Below are 23,377 nucleotides of genomic sequence, written 5' to 3'. Positions count from 1 at the left end.
CACCGGCAGTGAATGAACAGGAGATGAGCTAGAGGCGTGCATGGCGATGTGAGCCCTCGAACTCGAACCCGTTCAGAACTACTTGCGCTACTAATTTAGACAAAACAAGACATTTGAGAACATCATTTCCAGGTTTGAGAATCAATGATCAATATTTTTCAACATTTTCTGGTCCAAGGAATCAAAAAAAATAATTGACTGGTGAAAAAAAATCCCCAGAAAATCATCCCCCTTCTCCACAAAAGCATCATCACACAACCAAAATATTGGTCATCGCTTCTTCCTGTCAAATTCATGACACTGGATGCTGAGTGGAAGAATCATCTCCTTGCACCTCTTTCCATCTTGGGTCACCACTGTTTGCAGCTTGTAACAAGCCACTGACTTCTTCGTCTACTGCTCGGTTATCCCAAGTCTGATCTTTACTTTGGGGAAACATCTTGTACATCTGTGCCTCACACTTTGGTGTTTTATTTAACTGCTGAATATTGTCCTGCACTAAATGTGTGGACCTACCTGAGGCTGAGACAGTCAAATATTAGCATTGCATGTCTGGCTGCTCATATTGCTGCTGGTGTTAATGGTACTGCAACACTGTTCAAATAATTATTTGATTAGCACTTTTCAAAACAACTCCACAAAGAAAACCTTGCATATATCCATATAGGGTTTGAGTTTTCTGCTTAAGATCAACCGAACACTTGGAGCAGTGTCAAAAGGTGCCAAGTCTACAGTAACAGATAAGTGCAATTTGTTTTAAAAGAATTCCACATCTTTAAGTTCAACGCACTAACTTGTCAAAATAACACTCATCACAGAATCACTGAAACCATAAAGTTAAGAACGAAAGTTTTACTTGATGTAAAGAAGGCAAAAAATACAAGATTTTCAAAGTCAAACATTACAGGCTGAAAGTAGCAGTGTCTGTATTTTAGTGGTGATGCATCACATGTACAGTGTTTTGTGATGTGTGGTTGTGGGTCAGTGGGGACGGGGGGTTGAAGTCCATTTAAAAAAAAAAAAATATCTCGGTGACCAAGTCCTGTTGGGCAGAGTGACGTAGCAGCCATTGAAGCATGTGTACAGTTTGGCAAGGTCCACCATCTAACCAAAAAAATAAAAAATAAGGGTCAGCACACTTAAGTATTAAGTAAATATGGATTAAACATATTGAGTACCATCTAAAAGAACATACCTGAAGACATACTGTGAAAAAGGTCGGTTCATCTTGGGCGAAGTCCTTGAATTTGATCAGTCACAAGAAAAAAAAAAAGAAGTAAACAAATGACAAATCTTCAGGTAGCTCACCTGGTCAAGTTTGACAGGTCCTCACATCCAGTCAGAGCTCACCGATGGATGCCCTCCCTAACCTATACCTGCCTTTCCTGTCCTACACTGACAGTTACAAGCAATCTTTGCCAGCCATTTGGGATGATGTTAACACCAATGTCTTAGTTGGCTGCATGAAAAACTGTAAATCTCCCAGTCGCCCAGACAAACGTTCCTTCTGATTCTGTAGCCTCGCCACAAAAAGGTCCTCTGATGAAACCCTCACTTTGCGAAGCATGAAATCAACTCCACTTTCCTGTCCACAGATTTCATTTTACAAACTATTTTAGTTCCTGGTAAATGGATTGGTTTAATTGTTTGTTTGAGATTTATTTTGTTAAATGTGAATATTTCCTAATTTCTTTGCTCTATTTAAGCAATGACTGAATCTAAAATATTTAAGAATATAAGTGAATTTAGAAACAGTGAACAACATTTAACAGGTTATGGACCAAACACGAAAATAAATCACAGATTAATGAAAATAGAAATGAGTTGAAGCTCCATTTAAACCAATGATTTAACTGCTGCCAATTCAGATAACTGGCAAACAGAGTCACCATTAAGATAACTTGACAAAAGTTACTCACCATTCTGGCCCAGGTCGAACACGTCATCCTGGAGCACCTTGTTGCGTTTCTGATGCACGCGGCCACCTTTTCGGCGTCTGACGTCACGCCGCGGTAGATCCCTTTTTTTTTCCCTCTTCTTTTTTTAAAGTTCCCTCCTTTTTTGAGCTTTTATGGCGGTTGGTGCATTACCGCCACAAGTTCCCTCCTCCCGGAACAGTTTCAGTAGTTAAGCAGCGACATTTTTTTTTTCCTTCCATGGCTCGTGCAGCTTCTCTTCAAAGTGACATCACGGAACTGTTGGCTGGAGTAAGATTAAATAAGAAGAGGAAGAGGAGGAGGAAGCAATCAGCGGTCATCAGCTGATTGAAAAACACCTGCGTGAAGACGAGCAGGTGTGTGGTATCTCCTTTTATGTTTCTTCCTCTTCTTCTTCTTTTCTGAGGTTTTATGGCGGTTGGCAAACTACGATTTGGTGCAATACCGCCACCATCTGGTCAGTGTGGAGTGGCGGTGTGGATCGAAATGTTGATCTAACTGAACTATTACTTAAAAGTAAAATAAATAATAATCATATATATATATGTGTGTGTGTATATATATATATATATATATATATATATATATATATATGTACACACACACATATAATTATTATTTATTTTACATATATATATATATTTTTATATATGTATAAGGTGTTTTTTTTATATATATACAGATATACAAACTACAAAACACAAAAAATAACAACCTAAAGTATATGCATACATATAAATACACCTATTCAATTCATACAAACACACACACACATCCTATATCCTCCCAATCAACTTTGTGGTTTTAAGAAACTGAAGTAATATCTTGTAACACTCACTCCGGTTCTTCCACAATACATCTACCAACTCCAATTCGTCGTCAATGTATTTCTCACAGTGTTATAACATGATGAATGGATTCCTCCTGCCCACAGTGATCACATCTGTCTCTATTGTGTTTATTGATGAGAAATAATGTGTTGGTCAACCCTGCATGGCCAAATCCTCGATATTATATTTTCTTCCTTTCCTCTCCTCCTCCCATTGTTTTTGCCGTCTCTCCTTTAGTTTTTGTTTAATGATGCTGTTCATTTCTGTTTTGCTTAATTTGATTGCTAAATCTATATTATTATGTCCTGTTGCTGCTTAGCTGTAATAGTCTCATGACATATGAAGAGTTGTATTGACTTTAATCCTCTATTTTTACATGGGCCAGGTAGTGCTTATAAAATGAATCCAACAATATGCCCACTGTTCTCGGGGTCTGGCTGCCGTCATCCCTCACAGCTGCCGCCATCTCTGAGCCAGACATCTGCAAGTAAACTACATATCTGTCATCACACGTGTGCCTCTGCTGCTGTGAGAATAAGTAAGTCCATTAATGCCACAGTGACAGTTGTCCTCCTTCTCCTCCAGTCGTCAGACATAGACAACATTCTCGGTTGTACCGCCACACCCCGAAAGTGGCGATGGTGAAAAAATAGGTAGGTATGAAAATACTCAGTCAACGCGACTGAAACAAATGCAAATGAGACATGTTATTGAAGGAGTTGGTAGCGATGCATGAATGTGGTCCATGGAACTACAATACCAGATTGTCACATAGAATGTGGTGATATTATATCACTTTTAAAACACCCAAGTATCGATTTTATATTATTAAAAAAATGGATTTGGTGTTTCGGTCAACTAGATGGCCAAGTAGAGCTGCAACTAACGATTATTTTCATAATCGATTAATCTGTCGTAGCTGAAACATCAGAAAATGTGTTTTAATTATCACAATCTCTGGTGATTTCCCACCCCTAATAGACAAAACTATGCAGTTTTTATTTATAAATATAACAATCTATGTTGACTCATTATGAACTAAATAAAAATAAAAATAATTCTAATTATAATATATAATATTATATAATATATAATATAAAGTAAATCAAAACAAATTATACCAAAAAATGCATGCATTGAGATTAAAATAAATATGTATAACCACAAAAGTAAGAAAAGTACTTTCAGCACAAATTTTGAGGTTCAGTCTGGAACTGACTGCTGTGCTGTCGCTAGCTAAGTCCACTAGATGGAGCCAAACAACAGAAAAAGGAAACAGCAAACTGTCCCTGACCCTTCTCTTTCTCTGGAGGACATTAAAGACTGTAACCTGTATATTATAACACTCACTGTATAACATACTGTGCTCACTTCATGAGCTCACATGCAAAGTTGATGAATCATTCTTTATAAACAGTTTTACACTGTAATAATACGGTTCCTCTGCAGCTGCAGAAAAAAAGTTTCCCGATGATATAAATCACATTCCATTTGTTTAGAGTCTAAACAAATGGAATGTGATTTATATCATCAGGAAACAGGGGTGTCAAACTCATTTTTGTTCAGGGGCCACATACAGCACAATTTGATCTTAAGTGGGCCGGACCAGTAAAAATAGTAAAATAATAGCGTAATAACCTATGACCAACAAGTCCTTTGTTTTTTCTCCTTTGTTTTACATTTAATGAGGGATATTTTTACAAAACATGAAATTTCTTGAGAAATATAAGTGCAATTTCAATTTGCCTAAATTTACAAATTACGCATCATCTATAAAAGACATAAACATTTAGTCACAGGTATCTGGAATTGAAAAATGACCTTACGTTTAGATTGTAATCATAGTGTGAAATTTTGACAAATTCATCCTGTGGGCCGGATTGGACCCTCTGGCGAGCCGGTTCTGGCCCCCGGGCCATATGTTTGACACCCCTGGTGTAGAGTGTGTTCTATGTCAAGGACTTGTTTACATGTTGACCTTTCTCATTCAAGGGTTTTTAAAATGTTGTCTTGCGCTTGTGTAGGTGAGCGCACCTCGACGTGAACAGTTGCAGTGGAGTTCGTGTCGTGTGTCACACAGACGACTTGTGTGACTCAAGTACTTTGGCAAGATTCATGGTCATCAGACATTAAATCATGAGTGGTGATACTTTAGCTGGAAGCTCCGCTCTTTGTCTTTAATTTTAGATTCAACGACACACCTGTCACTCACGGCCTTTGACACTGAGCACAAGTAGAAGTCAATGTCGACGAAAATACCAAAAGTCAAACACCAGCGTTTTGAGGCAGCATAGGCTTCATTACTAAAGGTTTCTGACTGAAATGTGGTGCTGCTCTTTGCAGTGTTGTGGTAAAGGAGCCCCTTGCGGAGCCTGGATCACACTGCGCGGCTGGATTGTAGTTTTAACAGCTGATTCGATCCCCCAGCCCTGGGAGGTTAGCGCTGCCTGGCTATTTATGGCGGATGCCCCTCTATCGCGGCTGCTCTCTTCAGCCCATACATGGTTGTTGTGGGATGAGGTTACCACGCCGATTTTGGCCCGCACTCCTCAAACCCTTTGAAAGCAGTGTTGTGTCGCCTCCGGCGGTCAATCTCGGGTCCCAAACCTGGTTCACAAGAATGGACATTTTAGGAATTCTGGGATAGTTTGTAACACCATTCACTGTCAGGGTAGCAGTTAGGACCCCTCCTTCATATACTTCTTCTCCTATTCACCCCTGTTTCACCTCAGTCCCTGTCCCTCTCCTTCACCCCTCTCCCGCTTGTGCTCTCTTTCTCCCTCTCCCCTTTCTTCTCAGCTTGGCTCTCCCTGGACTGATTTATTTGGCTGGTGGGAAAGCACCAGGCTATATTTGTCGGCTGCTGAGGTTGGACGTGCTTCATGCTGGATGACTCTTGGTCCTTTGTTGGCTTTACCGAATCCCACCTGCATCACCTGCCTCCTCAGCACCGGCTTCCCTCTGATTAAGGAATTAGGGGCAAAAACCTTTGTTTGGTTCTTTCAAATTGTTGTACGGAAAAATGGACTTCACCTTCACCTGAGGCACTTCCCTCTCTCTGTCCTGTATTATTGGAGCTAAAGCATTGTAAGTATTTACTTTAATCTCACTCACACTATGATGTATATATGTTGGGAAGCAATTGTGTTGTTATTTTTATAGAGAGTCAAACATTTACCCATAGTGTAGTTTTATGTTGGTAACAAAGCATAAATAATCAGGTATTTATTATTTACACATAGGCTTTGAACATAAACACTGTGCATCATCTAAAGTTGCCGCTGAACTGATTTTGTAAACCTCTTTTTGATGCCGTCAAGAAAAAGGAATGCTGAAAAAACATAAATCAAACTTTTTAGACCACCTGAGAAAATATTGAGCCCTTTAAGTAACAGCATTTTCGCCAACGTTAAAATACAGTGGTGGAAATAGGTCGAGCAAAGTCAGCTACGGACTTTTCACAGGAGGCAGATTTATTCCCAACAAGATCATTTGCTCTCTCATCATCCTCTGACTGGTGTAGTGATATTAGATTAAGATGGAACAAGAGATAAACTGGGTTTTTGTTTTTTTTAATCCAATTTTGATGCAAAACGTGAAAGTTAAGATCACTTGGGCACACATTAAAAACCAACTTATTTGTGTAAAACCTACAGAACAATTGTCAAACATGTATTTTCTCCTGCATGCGTCGCCTGTTGGTCCTTTAAATATTGTGTCTTCTTTGAGACTGGTGATGTCACTCGTTGTCCTTTAGTAACATCCTTTCCAAACTCCCCACAGTAGAACTCAACACTACTTTTCTGGTGTGTGCTTTGATTTTCTTCCCTAAAAAGATGGAATATAATCTCAGACCAGAGCCCCATCCACGTTGGTGTTAAGTGTTCCAAACTACAGATTATTGTTGTATCGTGGGTGGTGTGTGCAGCTTATTGACTAACTATTGACTATTGACCACTATGTGTTGGGCTGACATGTTATTCCAACACTGGACAGGCATCATTCCTAAAGTTTTGTTTTTATAGTGTGTGTGTTTATAGAGAGCGCGTCACTGTGACTGTGCGGCAGTTGCTCGCCGCTCTGCACCTGTTGTACCCATCAAAAATGAACAGACAGGTTTACCAGCCGGGCCCCTTTTGTTGACCCTCTGCCACTGAATGGGCTACACACACACACACACACACACACACACACACGACACATGCTTTACTTTACAAGTTCTGCTGTGCAGTGATGGTGATTGTGGCAGCAGCTTGTCATAGTTGTTTGATTTGACACACTGTGTAACAATTGTACAGGAACGTGTTACATAAATAAAGTTAATTATTGTTATTTCTTGAATGAATGAAGGGCAATCCTTAGCATCTTGTGTGTTAGACAGCAGAGCGTTAGCACAGGCTTAGATCTAGACATGTTCTTACGTCATAATTTGGTACATTTACTTAAGACAAGTGGTATTGCAGTGGATTACAGCTGCATTCAGTGGTGTTATCCAAATAAATCTGCTTACTTGCTGCCTTTGGCATTCTCCTTCTCTGTTGTAGGATAATGAAATTAACCTTCTTCTACATTTACTGTCAGAGCCCCGAGACGCTGACAGCAGCTTTAAAGCTCCCTGGTGTAACATTTAGAGGTGTACATGAGCATAAATTAAATTTACTTCCCATAAGTGTGTTTGTATAGGTGTATAGTTGCTTTAAAAATGAAAACTGTACATCATGTAATGGCCAAACAGATCAAAATACAATCACAGTCTAAGCACAGTCACTTAAATAACGCTGGAAAATCTCACACAAGGGCAAAGACAATCTGCCACTGAAGGAGGGGACTAAATACTCTGTGACAATGAGACACAGGTGCAACACATTAGGGCGGGGCCAGTAATCACACGGGAGGGAAACGTGACAGGAAGTGGATCGGAAATGAGACCAAAATAAAACAGGAACCAATGAATAAATAATAATAAATAACATAACTTAAAGGACAGAACGGGACATGACAGAGATGACCATAAAAACATAATAAGTAGATAAAGATAAATGCAAGTATTGCATAAAATTACATATAGAGCTGCAACTAACGATTATTTACATAATCGATTAATCTGTCGATTATTTTCTCGATGAATCGTTTGGTCCATAAAATATCAGAAAACTTTAAAACATGTTGATCGGTGTTCGTCAAACCTGGAAATGATGACGTTCTCAAATGTCTTGTTTTGTCCACAAACCAAAACGATTCACTTTTGATGATTTCTTCGTTATCCGGAGCAAAGACATGAAGAAAACGTTCACATTTAAGACGCCTAAACAATTGGAAATCTTATTTTAATCATGACAAAAGCGTCAAACCCATTAGTCGATTATCAAAATAGTTGTCGATTAATTTAGTAATCGATTAATAATCGATTAATCGTTTCAGCTCTAATTACACACATACATTACAATCACCTTGTAAGCAAACATCCAACGTTCTCACACACTGACCTGTGTGACCTTTGAGTTAGTTTATATGTGAATATTCATTACTTCAAGAAACAACAGCCACACTCTGGCTTGACAATCTTTATCTTCCCTCGCTTTCATCGTCTCTCTCTTTGTCTCCTGCTCTGCCCTCGTCTTGCTGGACGTCTTTCGCGTCTCACTTCAGCACGGGTCTCTGTGCTCATCGGTGTCCATATAAGAGCAAGGCGTGCAGATTTTTGTCTGAGTGTCAGGCAAAGTTGATGCAAAACAAAGAGGAACGCAGATCTGGCTCCGCAGTGGGGACGTCGGAGTAAATGTTTAAGTTTGAAGGGTACTGCTCTGCTTCCTGAGGCTCTCACTTGACCTCTGTGTGTGTGTGTGTGTGAACTGCATGTCAGTTATGTGGCTCTGCATCCCAGTGTTTGTTAGTGCATTTTGCAAGTGAACCTTAAACAAAGACAGTTTGTCCTAATAAAGGCAGGCTTACTGTCTGCTGTTGTGTTCACTCACTCACCGTCTACCGCTTTATCCTCCACACCAAGGTCACGGGGGACCCTGGTGAGGTCACTAGAGCTGAAACGATTAATCGATTACTAAATTATGATTAAAATAAGATTTCCAATTGTTTAAGCTTCTTAAATGTGAATATTTTCTTCATTTCTTTGCTCTGGATAATAAAGAAATCATCAAAAGTGAATCGTTTTGGTTTGTGGACAAAACAAGACATTTGAGAACATCATCATTTCCAGGTTTGACGAACACCGATGAACATTTTTTAAAGTTTTCTGATATTTTATGGACCAAACGATTCATCGAGAAAATAATCGACAGATGAATCGATTATGAAAACAATCGTTAGTTGCAGCTCGAGAGGTCACCAGTCCTTTGCAGGGTCAAGATACAAAGACAAACAACCATTCACTCACACATTTACACCTACGGTCATTTTTTGCATGTTTTTGGACTGTAGGAGGAAGCCGTAGTACCCGGAGACAAACCACACCCACACAGGGAAAATGCAAAAGCCGGTGACTGGTGACCCTCTTGCTATGAGGCAACAGTGCTAGCCACTTCTCCATCGTGTAACCCCTGTCGTGTTCAAATAAGTGCAAATAATTCCGGGTTTTTTTTAACAGGAAAATAACTCTTATTATACATTTTATTTTTTATTATCTTATCGTCCCTATTACGACATCAGAGTCAGAGCATAAAGTTGGATTGGCTGACAGATGTTTTGATGCTGAGTCACACAGGGATTTGTAGAGGCCTCGTCCCGTGGTGTTTACATGGTGTCGTGTGTGTGTTGAGTTTTCTTGATGTGTGTGTGTGTGTGTGTGTGTGGCTGGTTTGTACAGACTGTGCTGCGAGATGAAACTGTAGAACTTCCACCTGTCTTTGAGTCATGAGATCAAGAGACAATTCAAGTAGCGTCACGCAGGATCTATCCATTTGTGCGGCTGTTCTTTTATTTTGTCGACTGAAACAACAACAACAGCGAGTCTTAGAAAACATTTCATCGTACCTTCTGCGATCAGGCTGCTCAACACAGGCAGTTTTTATTGCTTATTTATTGAGTTAATGCGTTTAACTTTTACTCAGTTTCCCCTTTAGAGGCTGGACGGGTGTATGGACTGGTGAGCTGCAAATTAATTGTCCATTTGAGATCAATAAAGCTGTCTGAATGTGAATCATTTGACAGAGAGATTGACCTAGCTCCAGGTCAAAGGCTCTTTAAAATAATTGATATGGTCTGGAAGTATAAGTCTGTATTTACTCGGAAGGCAATCACAGCGTGACAGTGCTGGTTGCGAAAAGAAAAGTTGGTTTTATATGTAAATCTACAATAAAATGACCTTCTTCTTTATTATCTTTAAATATAAATTTTTTTTTTCAGTTTATGGTCCTAAATAACTAGATTTAAGTCTTAAATACAGCATTGAAATGATCGTTCTGGTAAGTTTTGAATTCATTTGCGTGCAACCATTCAGACAGTAATTGATGCTGTTGATATTAGCACTGAAAGAAGAGGTAAACAGAGATAGAACGTGAAATGGAGCAAGTGGAGAAAAGATCGGAATCTAAACCAACGTGGCGTGAAGTACGCAAGGGAGGGAGAAGAGAGGAAAGGACACGAGGAGTCGATGGAAGGGTCAGAGGGCAGAGGGAGCACGATGATGAATCCGGTGAAGGAAAAAGGGGAGAAAGAGTGACAAAGCAGACAAGGCAGAGCAGTGAGCAGACGCAGAGACCCCCTGGTAAACACGGGCTGCTGGCTGACAGGGTGACCTCTCCCTGAGGCAGCCACTCACAACACATGTTGCCTTATTAGGGGGTGTCTACAGGCAGCATACGCAGACTGGGGAAGGAGGGGGGAGTCCGGGTGTGTGCAAGGGTGAGAAAAAAGCATCACACACTCACAGGACGTAAGTGAGTGTGCACGCAAGGAAGTCTAAGACCTGGTGAGAAGAGTGAGAATGTGTTATCATCATCATACCTCTAATAATGAAGCCACATTAGTTAAATATTGATTATTTATAGGAGGTTTTCTTCAAAGATTTTTATTTAAGTGGAAGTCGTGGAGCAGGAAGCATGTGACACTGCACAGGCCAGAGCTCGGGGTTGTGGGAATTGTCTCGCCTGTATTAAAGCGACAGTCAGTTAGTAACAGGCTACGCTGAGGAAAGAGATGCCACGGATACATTCTGCACCCGTTTGTCGGCTCTTTCGTGAACCGTCTGCCTCCAAAACACTGGAGGTTGTCGTCTGTTGTGCAACTATGAGTTTTGGCTGAACTTTCTCTGACATTTTGTCCCGTGACTCGCTCGGTTACTTCCTGTTGTCGCGTCTGCTTCAGCGGCGTATGTTGTGAAGACACTGGTCAGTGACTTTCCCTGTGGTCCCAGTAACCTGAATTGTTGCGTTTGGTGCAATATTTGTGTGAACCACAGACACCGGCATTTTTGTCTTCTTCTGACAGGATGTCAACAACGAAGATGAAATAAAAAGTGATTCAAAAACAAATTACAAAGAATGTGTGTCCAAAAAACACGAGAAGGGACAGAAACTGAAATAAACTACAACCCATTGCTGATGTTTGTTCATACATGAAGGATTCAGTAGGACTTTTACCTGCATTCAGAGTATGAATTCCTGTCCTGCTGCATTGCATGTGACGGCTCAATGAAGTCCTTACTGCGCTGGCGTCAAGACAAGGCTGTCAGTGGCACCGTAAAGAATCACATTTACAATGTCGAGTTTTACGACGTGTGGACTGCGGCTGCAGTTAAAATCAGGACAAGGAGGATTTCGCAGCCAAACTGTCCTGCACGTTCATAGTAGCGTTTCATATTAAAGCAATATCTGACCGCAGCGTTTGATAGCTTTGTGGCATCTGGCCATGTTGGCTGTAAGTGTGCCTGGTGCACTGTGTGTTTAAAGGATACCATACTACCTCCGTAGCCCTGCTGGCAACCTCCTCCAATCCTGTCCCAGGGTTTTTTATCATCAAGGCTAATTTCTGCTTGTAATCTGATTAGGCCTCTGAGCTGCTTTAGCACCCTGCTGTGCTGTCTCTCTCTCTCTCTCTCTCTCTGCCTGTCTCGCTCTCTCTCTCTCTGCTGCACTCTCCTGCACACTGACACACTCGCACTGTCTGACAGGCAGTCTGGGGTGGGCTAGCTCTCCTTGTAGCCGAGGCTGTGGCTCTGCTGTGGCTCTTGCTGGGCTCCGAGCTCATCTGTCCGTATGTGTGTGTGTGTGTGTCTGTGACTGTGTGCTTGTGTCATCACTCTCATCCCGGGCCTGTCTGCTCACCGTTAGCACTGCCACAACTTTTGCCCACCACCGTCACCACCGCTCTGACACAGGAAGGGGAGTCGAGCAGCCAGGCCTTCTGCTGTTCACCTCCTCAGACATGTTTCGAAATCCCTGGATCTCTAGTTACCATGTGAACCATGTGGAGCCCTGTGGCCAAGGTAAGGCCTGCAAGAGGGGGATGATTTGATGATTCCTTGTTCACTTTCTTAACTCCACCTTGAAAGGCTCCTTGGTGCAGTTTAGAGCTGTACAAAAGAGTTTAAGTGACAGTAAACTGTAATCACAGACTTTGCTTGGGAATCGAATTGTTATTACATTATTATTACATATTAAAACTGACCTAGTCAGACTTTAACACGAATGTAATAGAAAAACATGGCAAACGCCACTTGAAGTTGTTTTGGTATGTGACATAATAGGTCAACCCGGAAAATGCATTAGGGCCTTTTGAGTGTAATTCATTCATTCATTTGAGGACAAGGACACAAATCCAAATTGTAACTGGCAGAAGAACTCAGCTTGGCCAAACAAGTGATTCATGGTTTATTCTTTGCTTTACCACCTCATACACGTCCAGTCATTCCTTCTTAAAAGGATTTTGAGCAGTTGCAGAGGGTTTACATCTCTATTAGGGATGAGCCGATACAAGACTACTAGTGTCGGAATCACTAGATCCGGTATTGGACAGATTAGAATTATAAAATCTGATGTTGTGGGCTATTTTTTTCTATGTTTTCTTTGGGAATAAGAATGATTGTTATACAGTTAGAGAACGATGTCTGTGAAATAGCTTAAAATGTGTTGTTCACAGCTTCATGGATTAAATGGCCTTGTTGAATCTGCAAGTCTGTTTTGTAGATCTGAATATTTATAGAAAATCCCTCTCTCCACCACTACGTACTTTGGGACCGTCTGGCACTGCCGGCCTCAGACCTTGCGCTGCTTGTTTTTGTTGACAACCTGCAAGCGTTACCTAGGAAAGCAGCAGTGACTTCTGTCCAAGGGACTTTCCATCAGAGAGAGCAGTCGTATTAAATCACAGTCTGACAGATAAACAGGCTCATATACAGTATGTGCATACAAATGAGTCCCATGAGCGTTAGAAATGTTGAACGTGTGGATTTGAGAAGAAATGTGGCTTTTAAGGCGATGGCATGTATTCATTTTGAGTCCAGCCCATATTTCTCCCCCTGTTGTCTTATTCTGACGTTTATTCTGTCGCTGGTCAAAAAACATGTCCTTGAATGTCCTTAAACTTGATTTCTTGGGGAGCGTTTCATGCCACGCTTTTTTCACCATTCACTCGTTCTGTACTGTTGCCACACTGAGGTTGAATGGCCAAAATAAGTCAGAGGAATTCTGCAGGCGTCTGGAACAGTAACACGATCTGTCTCCTGTACTGGAATACAACTTTACAACAGGCTGCTGCCGCTGTGACTTGAGCGTTCAAGGGTCATCTGTGAGCTTTTTGAGTAACGCGTGTGTTTGTGTGTAAAAGTTGGACATTTCCTGCCAGAAGTGAGTTTTTACTCCCAAGAGAACGAGAGCAACTCTCCATTTCTATCTAGCATCTTGTATTTGTATTTGTTTTTAATATAATAATGAATATTTGCTAAGAAAAGTTGTAAATTGAAAAATAAAGTGTAAAAATAAACAGATTTTTATAGCAGTATGATCTGTATAATATCAAGGTAGCACATCAGTCGCATTAAAAGCCATTGGAATCACTTTCATCTGTCTGTCTATGTCCGGGTCATTTTGATGTCATGGCAAGAGTAAGTGCTGCTTGAATGTGTCTCTGAAACGTGCACTCGCTGCACGCATTCTTTGATTTCGCAGTTTTTTGTCCACCTGTGTCAAAGTCATTAAAGGCAAGAGTCCTTTGATGACTTTAAACAAAAATCCTCAAAGGAAATGAGCCTGTTTGTCGCCTCTTAATTGCAAAACTGTGTTAAGGGCACCGAGGGTGCAGTGTGGTAGAAGTGTGACAGATATTTTGCTCAACGAGCCATTTCCGCATGCCTAAGGGCAGTCAGGCCAAGGCAGTAAACAATGCAGTTGATACTGAGTCATTTGAAGCCCAAGATGCAGGTACTGCATTAGTTATTTCAGTTAGAAATGGACTGAAGATTGTTGGAGTCTGTCAAACAGCTGGATTCCATCCATCATCAGTAGCTGGATTGGAAATGACACTTGCTTCTGGTGCTGCAAAGACATTAACATCAGAGTCAAGAAGTCTAATCTAACTAATACCAATATCCAGCTGACTTTTGTTTTAAGATTTCTATTACGTTGAGTTGATCACTAGACATTAACATTTTTATTGTGTAATGTTGACTGTCTTACACTCCCAACGTCTACAGTTTTCCCTCTGTAATGTACATTTTGTTTGGTTCAGCAAAGTGATACTGACAGATGGATTTCTTTCATTCACCCCCCAGGATTTGGATCGAAAGGCCCCGTCAAACTTTGCACCTCAGCCTCGTTTCCAACAGAAGCCGTAAGGTGAGGAAGAAAAAGCCAAACAAAACACTTTCTAAATAGCATTTAATGTCCTTGCATTAGTATTATATAGTATAGGGATATATGTCTACTCAAGTATTTTAGCTTATCATGCACAATAGGGATTAAAAGCTGGAGATGCCTGGAGCAGCTTATCCGAAGACACTTTTTCACACATGGCATTAGAGCCATAATACCTCCTTAATACCTACAATGAGCATCTCGTTTTTGGTATTTCCTGTCCACTTTTGTTCCGTGTGTATAAGTATATATACACTGACACCTGGGTGCTAGCATGTGCGTGGGTGTCTGTGACCTGTTGATGCTGACACATAAGGCTATGATTGTTTCCACTTGGAATGGTGTCAGGACTCAGTGGCCTACTTCCTAAAGCTGGATCCTGGTGGATGTAACACCAGCTGAGCCTCACCTTTAAATGCCATCACCTCTTTAAGAGAAGTCTTTTAAGACAGAGTTGTAGCAAAAGGTTCACATAAGAGCACACCAGAGGCACCAGTTATCTACCTTGCAGTGTGGAAATCCAGTGCCACATTTACATCTTGACATATTGTAGTTGAAGGTTTCAAAAGGCATCTTGCTGTCACTCCTCTCTCAAATGGATGAGACTTTTGTGGTAGCCCCATATTGGGTTGACAATTTTACTCTCAGAAGTAGGCCATAGTACAGGCTTGTGACTGTTTTTCTCTTTCAGTTTTCAGAGTGACTTTTCCTTGAGTGACAAGACCGCCTTGGTCAAAAGCATTTCAGACACAGATGCCAAACGTCTGGTTGTCCTTCCCAAGGGTATGCATTGCTTTCACCAATAAAACAATGCTTCAAAAGTAGACTAAAACAATAACTTTGTACCATCTGATCAAACAATCAGTTACAGAGTTGAAGAAATACTTTGAGGGACCTGTCACCAAGGATTTGGAGATGAACAGGTATTTTCAGAACTGTTGACACTGACTGACTTTTCACATTTTCAAGTATCGACAAAGACAAATGTAAAAGCTGCTAACCTCTGCCCCTCTGCCCCCTGTCTCTGACAGGAAGGAGAGAATAGCCCGACGACTGGAGGGAATTGAAAACGATGTTCCTCCTACTCTGGTGCCTGGTGGTTTGGTAGCAAACAGAATGTTAGAGGAGGATCCACCGCGATACACCCGCGCCTCAGACCCCTGTGAGCCTTGTTTGATGGGTAAGCATGTGCACCAATGCACAAACAAGGACTATAAAGACATGGTTTGGTCAGTTTGGTGTGGAAGAACTTGACCTGCACTGAGATTGTGAGCCAGGTTTTCTTGTCCAACATCAGTGCCTGACCTCATAAATGCTTCACAGAAGGAATGAACACAAATTTCCATAGAAACACTTGAGGAAAGTCTTCCAAGAAGAGTGGAAGCTGTTGTCAGGGGACCAACTCCACATTAAAGTACTGTATATATGTGTTTGGATACATCATTACAATCAGTGTAATGATCAGGTGTCCACATTCTTTTGTCCATATAGTGTATGTTTATATCTAAACTATCAGAAAATGTGATGAGAAGCTGGTATTAACGGGAACTCTCTTTACCACAGTGAGGCGCTACAGTCGAGAGGACATGGATGCGTCGCAGAAGCAGGTGTTGTCTTCAGAGAGATCTCCTCAGGTCAAAGGTGGAGGTGGGCGTCAGGAGCCAGTGTTGGTGTATGTTGATCCAGTAACGTTATCCACCTCCTCTACAACCTCATCTGCCCCCACAGACGCTGCGAGCCTCAGTTCCAAGGCTGAACGCATCGCCCGCTACAAAGCGGAGCGCCGCCGCCAGCTGTCAGAGCGTTATGGCATCCTCTTGGATCAGGAGCAGGACATTGATTACACACCAAGACATCGGTCCCACCGAGACCCTGAGACCCCTGGTCGACAGACTAGTCACAGGCGAGACAAAGACAAAGAAGAAGCAGAGGAATCAGCGCGGGAGCCCAGGGTGCCATACCGCTCTGGAGTTGGCAGAGTTTACATGAGGACTCATCAAGATCCTGCATCTGGTAACACATCAAGGCCTGCCCGCACAAATCAAGATCCTCCCTCCACACAGGAAAAACCGAGCAGATATTCAGAGCGGGAAAGGGTGATGAACATGGAGAACTACCGGCGCGCAGGGACTCAAGAAAGCACCTCCAGTTCCAGAACCAGAACTCAGGAGCAGCCTCTGCCCCAACACCACCAAAAGACTGCCCACCAGGAGCCAAGTCCCACTTCCACCAAGGACTACAGCATTGCAGCAGTGCCCAACTCTCCTCGCACTGCCCGCCGGGCTTCCCTGCCCTCGAACCGCTACGGTATATCACCTGGTGATTTATTCATCGAGCAACAGGCCCAGAGCATCCTCAACAGACAGGGGTGAGTTTATCCAGATTCAAGCACAAAAGTGTTTTACACCTTACAAATAAATTAAAGAACTATATAATGGTGTAGTTTACGAGTGCAGTAGGCAATCAATGAGTCTAAATTAACTCTTGGGTGTAATGGAAAGACACTCTGGACTCTGTTTACATCATGGCAGAATCACAGGGCAGTTCAGAGACAGTTGGTGCTCTCATTGGCCGTTCCACTGCATTTACGCTTACATACTGGTCCTTTGAGGCTATGGATAAGCTACTGCAGCACCAGCACACACCTTCCTATGTTGCAAAGAAACCTCAAAAAGGAATGTGTAAATATTTGCAAAGTTTGAGAGCTGGAGAGATTGCCTCTTGACATCCGTTACAAAGCAATCCGTGTCCATCCATGAAGAGCTGTGGCTTCATCTTGGCTGTACTTTGTTCACCTTTTGTACTCACATAGTAGTAACAGCTGCTCTTGTATTGCTGCCTGCAGAGCACAAAGTCATCTTTCCATACTGATATTCACACCAATCCACGTGTCGATTGTAACAAATCACACATGTGTGCATCTGCTTTTTATTCTTGTTATAAAGTTGGTAACAAAAAAATGGGTCTTAAACACAACTGAGATGTAGAGAATCCAGCCGTGTCCAGATTGAACAATGCACATGGAAAAGTGTATTTAATGCCAGTGTTAGCATCTCAAATGTTAAATAAATGAACTGGTGCAGCTTGAGCTTGAGTTCGCTTGTCTGCTGCTTGCTGGGATCTTTCTCGTCTGTGGGTCTGGCTGCGTCATTCTTGACCTGCTCCAGTTTCACATAGAACGATACTCTGGGGAGCTCATCAGGGAAAGGCTATATGGTGAGAAGAAACATCGCAGAGGGTGTTTTTGTAAGAGGGGTTGTGATTTCCTTACTTACCCTGAGAGCCAACACTGATCTAACAGCAGCTTGGTTAATTAGCTAAGTGCGTGATGGCCCTTTCCAATATAAATAAATATGCTACCAGGAAAGGAATGAGCAACAGTTGTCAAATACAGTCAATTAGGATGACTATGACTTGACGACATCATGACAGATTTGTCTCCCTGATCAACACCTATAAATATTCTTGATCATGGTTCTGAAGCTAAATATAATGTCAGCCTTGAAATAATAATGGGGTTTGATACTGTCATCACATCATCCTGTTGCCAGAGTGCACCGTCAAAGAGCATCAGGTTTCTCAACACAGCTTCCATACCCTATGTGTTAAGATAATAGAACATTTTAAATTCACTTTGGCTCAAAATACAACTTTTGGAGTGAAATTGTTCTCTAAATGTATGGCCTTAATTTCAAGACCTGTGCACACCAGACATAATTAATTTACATGTTAAACCTGTATCCAGTAGCAATGGAATTTCGCTGAGATATGTGCCTTTTGTCTTTTCAGACCAAGGTTTATATTCTTAAAATTCCTTTTGTTTACGACATGTACATACAGTCTTGACCCAAATGCATGAGGCCAGAAACAGGAGAATGGTTTAACGTGGGGTTTATTACCTCTTTTTGCAAGCAAACAAAGAGGAGCTGGAACAGCTCAGAAAACGCTAAACTCTAAGCTAAACTTGACTTAAAATGACTGAGAAAACAAACAAGAACATAAGGTAAACTAACACGACAAAAGATCTCTGACATGGTTCAAACTTGAAGTGGCACGGACGCTGACAACACACGTAAGACGTTCTGGCAACAGACAGTGGGAGAAGGGAGTATATGTAGGGAGTGAGGGTAAGGAGCACCAGGTGAAAACAATCAGGGAATCAGGCATGACACAGAACAAGGCAGACGAGGTGCTCACAGGAAGTAGAGAAAACCCCTTACCAAAATAAAACAGGAAATGACACTGAACTAAAACTAACACAACTGATGACAATGTGACACTTAAAATATTCAAATAAGTAAATGCCAAAGCTGAGACTGCTAACAAAGTGGAATTTCTGGAATTTTCCAATTGTCTGACAGACATCCTAATGTCTGCTTTTAGGTAGTAATGTAAAGTTTGTTCTCCTCTGTTCTGCAGTGTTATTGGCACCTGGTCTTCATAATTTATTCAATGAAAAATGTTGTACATAAGAATAAGAAGAGGGTGTCGAACTGTGCAGTCCTAAAAGACCTCACACAAGATCAGATGAGCACGGTTCCATTAAACATTTGCGGTTCTTGACCCGCGTCATCAGCACACGAGTGGTGTTTGTTAGCAAAGATGATGGGATAACAACATTTGTCAGCTTAGTCCCTGACTCAGCACTTGTCAGCTGAGGCTACATTCACAACCCCCACTGGAGATTCTGGCTTGTTAACTCCTATGAAATTACATCTCGAGTCTTGTGCCCTTGGTGACTTGGTGACATGCATCTCCTCTTGAGAGCTAACAAGTGTAGTTTTAAATTGCCTGGTATGGGTCTGTGTCATTTTGTGGATTGTATACATTACCCCAATCAAAGACTGATTGATTCATTTAGTCCTGTGAGGATTTTCAGGTCCTGGGGTTAAAATGTATTTCTGGACCCAACAGTGGCCCAAATGCACAGCATAGCAAACTTGCGGAAAGCCTATGAAAGGATAAAGGCCCGCCGCCTGTATTTGAGCTACATGGACAGGTGGATTTCAGCTGGAATTGTTTCATTGGTACACATAAGAGTTTATCTTTGATGATCTGTTTGCAGAGAAATAAGAAATAAATCCAACATACTCGTGTTTTATATCTCAAAGGAGAATATTCCGTCAGTTCTTTAAATATCTACTGAATGCCAATGGCAGTGAGTGTCTTTTGGCCTTATCAGCTTCTTATGCAAGTTAGTGTTAGGATTTACTCATGTAGCACAACCACAGTTTAAGTCCCTCATGCCATGTCAGATAAACTAGAGGCCCATCAATTATGTCTGGCTTAGAGGTCTACAATAAGATTAGAGCAACCTTTGCCTACCGGAGGTCAAGAGGTTGTAGATGAAAATAGTTTGGCTTAGTTTTTGGCACGGAAACATTAAAGAGAGAGAGTGTCCAACATTTAAACCCAGAGCACGCTTCCTAGTCCTAGTCACAGAGCCTCAACTGGATCTTGTGATAGTCTAAACCTTAAACTTGTGTAAGTCTATTGAACAGTTTGTGTTTGGAGCACACATTAGAGATATAGAGATTTGTGATATGCCAGATTTTTTTTGTCTATACCACGAGAAACATGCCATCAATTGAAGTTAAGGTACACCAATAGTTGAAAAGATATTTGTCAGAAATATTGTGAGTGATGTATTTTATGATTTATTTTACCTTTTACTATAGAGTATTGTTTAAGTTGAGTTGATTTTGGTCTGTTGAAATCTCAATGTCCCTTATTCATTCCTTTCCCGAAGAATTCGAGTAAGGGAACGATTGCCCAGGGATGAAACAGTGCAAAGGCCACCTGATTGGAGTCCAGACAGGAACCAGGTTAACAGACACTGCACTCAGAGGAACACTGGTCATTATATGCCACAGCACTCAGACACTCCCCAACAAAGGACTGGTCACCAGCCTCAGCCCAGCCCTGGCCACCATCATACCCACAGTCAAACAGCCTATGCTTCCTCTTCTCCAGAGTACCAACATTCTGGGCCTGCTGTGGACACAGAGCCCTATTTGGCCATGCCTGCCCCAGTGGCCATTGCTAAACCTTCTGGACCACCTGAGGTACCAGCACGCAGGAGAGTGAATGCTGACCAACTCTATGCTGCCCACAAGGAGGCAAGATTAGAGGCCAGGCAGGCCCTGAAGGAAGAGGCCCATACAGAGGGTTTGCTGAAGAGTAGGAAGGCTGTGTTGCCATCAGAGATACGCCGGAGGGAAAAGAGTGTGGATGATCCTCATAGGGGCCGACACGATGATATGGACTGGCAAAACTACAGCCCAGAACTTAGGAGGATGAGTCGAGGGGAGGAAGACTGGGATCGGGACAGACCAAGAGGGAGGGAAAGAAATGTTGAAAGGATCAGAGAAAGGGGAAGGGAGCATCTCTCCAGCCGTGAAAGCCAAGAGGAAAGAGTTTATAAATCTATACAGCCTGCACACTTGTCTGTAAGCCAGCAGCCCAGGCAACATCAATCCTCAGACCCTGTGTACCACCAAGAGCCCCAAATTCAGCATTCAGAGCCCCAAATTCAACATCCAGAGCCTCAAATTCAGCATCCAGAGCATTGTGAACCAACAAAGTTTTTGCCACAAAGGCAACATCACTATGACCACTCGAGACATCCGCTAGAGCCTGAAAGACAACAACACTCCCAAATACAGCAGGGGTATAAGCTCCATCAACAAGAACCACCAAATCAGCAGCAAGACATGCAGAAAAAACAAGGTTACCAAAGAGAGGGAGAGTCTGAGGCTCAGAGGGAGCAGCAGCTGGATCGTCAGCAGTCCGAATCAGCTGTCCACCTCCAGAAGGGCTCTTTGTTGCCTCAGGCCAAAAGCAGAAGCATGGAGACGAGTGGAGTGCTCAAACCTAAGGTTAGGACCCGCTCCATGTCAGATATAGGTGTAAGCCAGCACACTGCAATGTATCGTATGGAGAGGACAGCAGCCAGCCGGGAGACATCCAGGGCCATCCCACCTTCAGGGATTACTAACGGGGAGATAGGAACCTTGGACACCAGGGTATCGGTTGCACAGCTGCGCCATTCGTATCTGGAGAATGCCAAGCATAAACCTGAGCTGTAGGTCCAACGGCATGGGCTCTGTGTGGCATTGCTTAACATCTGTCTAACGCTGCATCATTTAGCTGTCGCAAACAAATAATCAAATAACAATTCAAGAAAACAATGCTGATTCATGCTGTAATCATGCTGTAATCATAATGCTAGCATTATGATTACGAGGCATGGCATGTTTTGAGTGTATTGCCATAATAGCTGCCATTATCACATGTATTGTTGTGTCTGCAGCTCAGTTTTTTGAGCTTAACATACTTGTGCAAGTACTAGTGTTGTAGTACTCGAGATCGGTCTTTTTGAAGGTCTTGGTCTCGTCTCGGAATCGATTGCATTTTTAATCGGTCTTGTCTCGGTCTCGAACAAAGCGGACTCTGTATTTTATTTCAAGACTGGTCAAGGCCACAACTGTGGGGATATCAATAAATTGCCTGGGCATTTTTGGATTAACTTGTGGATTTTGCATAAATCGTATTGCTTCGGGTACAAACCAATAACTTGACTCATTTATCATTTGAAATTTTTGTCACTGTTAACGGCTGTCACCCCTCCCGCCCCTTTCACACGCCCCCCACAGAAGTGCATGTGAGTGACAGGAGAAGAGGCCGTGAGAAGATGTCAGCCAACTCCTCTATAATAAAATTACCTGAACCACAAAGACTTTTTGTGCATAAATACCTCCAAAAGAAAACACAGTGCAACGTGTAAATTCTGCAAAGCGACGCTAACAGTCTTGGTCTTGTCTCAGTCTCTACCCCTCAAAGTCTTGGTCTGGTCTTGGTCTCGACTTGGTCTCGGTTTAGGTGGTCTTGACTACAACACTAGCAAGTACACATCAGTTCTTGCAAGTTGTCCTCTTCCTGCATGTTAACAACGGTTAATGACTCTTCACATCAATGTCAAAATCGACCACCGGTGACACTAACTTGTACTTCTGTTATCTTTGTTGTTCAATCCTTTAAACCCACAACTCCAAAAGTGAGACAACTAAAGTAGATCTCTCAGCAATGGAGGTCGACGCGGCCAGCAGCAGTGATCGAGACAAGGCCACTCGGAGACCTCGTCGCTACATCACTCCAGGAGACAGTCGCATGTCCGAGAGGTTTAGGACCCAACCCATCACCTCTGCAGAGCGTTTGGAGTCTGATAGGTACTAGAAGGACTCTTCTGCAAGATCTCGCCGTTATTAAATAATGCTGATCGAGACAATGCCAAGTAAATGCTGATGTTTGATGTACATTTTCTGCAGGTCACGTCTCAGCCCATCACAGCTACAGGATCCTGAAGGTAAGTTCAGTGCACTGCATGTGTGATGCCAGATGGTTGAATATGTTCATGCCCTACACCATAATACTGTGTTCCAGCAGATGAAGAAAAGCTTGATGACAGAGCCAAAATGAGTGTGGCTGCCAAGAGGTCGCTCTTCAGGGTACATGCCGTTTCAAACAATCATTGTATTCACGTTCACTGACAAACTGAATTTATGTTTTTCTTGACTTTTCTCACGCAGTCTTCATGTTTTGATGATATCGTTCTCCAGGATTTAGAGAGGACGTCAGACGGCAGTGTTCCCAAACCACGTTCTCGAAATGCCGCCGTAGAAAGACGTCTGAGGAGAGTTCAGGACCGATCAAACACGCAACCTGTCACCAACAAGGAGGTGGTCAACGCTTCAAGGTAGAGCCAGTGTTTTTTTGCTGTATCATTAGTTATCTCTGTCACCTTCTT

At 42.2% G+C, this 23,377-nt stretch overlaps 1 protein-coding gene across 13 annotated transcripts in view; it reads left to right on the top strand.

The window, feature by feature from the left end:
* Positions 1 to 5,562: 5,562 nt before the first annotated feature.
* LOC122767032 (supervillin-like) overlaps positions 5,563 to 23,377 on the top strand; it is a 39,735-nt gene continuing 21,920 nt past the window's right edge. For 5 of the 13 annotated variants that reach the window (XM_044022406.1, XM_044022432.1, XM_044022399.1 and 2 more), the window contains exons 1-11: positions 11,874 to 12,206; positions 14,490 to 14,553; positions 15,263 to 15,354; positions 15,437 to 15,494; positions 15,603 to 15,751; positions 16,135 to 16,939; positions 20,321 to 21,655; positions 22,629 to 22,799; positions 22,899 to 22,936; positions 23,014 to 23,078; positions 23,160 to 23,326. In XM_044022406.1, the coding sequence (XP_043878341.1) occupies positions 12,146 to 12,206; positions 14,490 to 14,553; positions 15,263 to 15,354; positions 15,437 to 15,494; positions 15,603 to 15,751; positions 16,135 to 16,939; positions 20,321 to 21,655; positions 22,629 to 22,799; positions 22,899 to 22,936; positions 23,014 to 23,078; positions 23,160 to 23,326 (3,005 nt within the window). In that variant the 5' untranslated portion in view covers positions 11,874 to 12,145. Of the gene's footprint in view, positions 5,855 to 11,872; positions 12,207 to 14,489; positions 14,554 to 15,262; positions 15,355 to 15,436; positions 15,495 to 15,602; positions 15,752 to 16,134; positions 16,940 to 20,320; positions 21,656 to 22,628; positions 22,800 to 22,898; positions 22,937 to 23,013; positions 23,079 to 23,159; positions 23,327 to 23,377 lie in introns of those variants that run through there. The other 8 variants (XM_044022459.1, XM_044022384.1, XM_044022429.1 and 5 more) reach the window with 7 other exon arrangements.

This window comes from Solea senegalensis, linkage group LG1, assembly GCF_019176455.1.
Source record: "Solea senegalensis isolate Sse05_10M linkage group LG1, IFAPA_SoseM_1, whole genome shotgun sequence".
Lineage (NCBI taxonomy): Eukaryota > Metazoa > Chordata > Actinopteri > Pleuronectiformes > Soleidae > Solea > Solea senegalensis.
The sequence above is the reverse complement of the archived record's forward strand: the minus strand, read 5'-3'. Positions and strand labels throughout refer to the sequence as shown.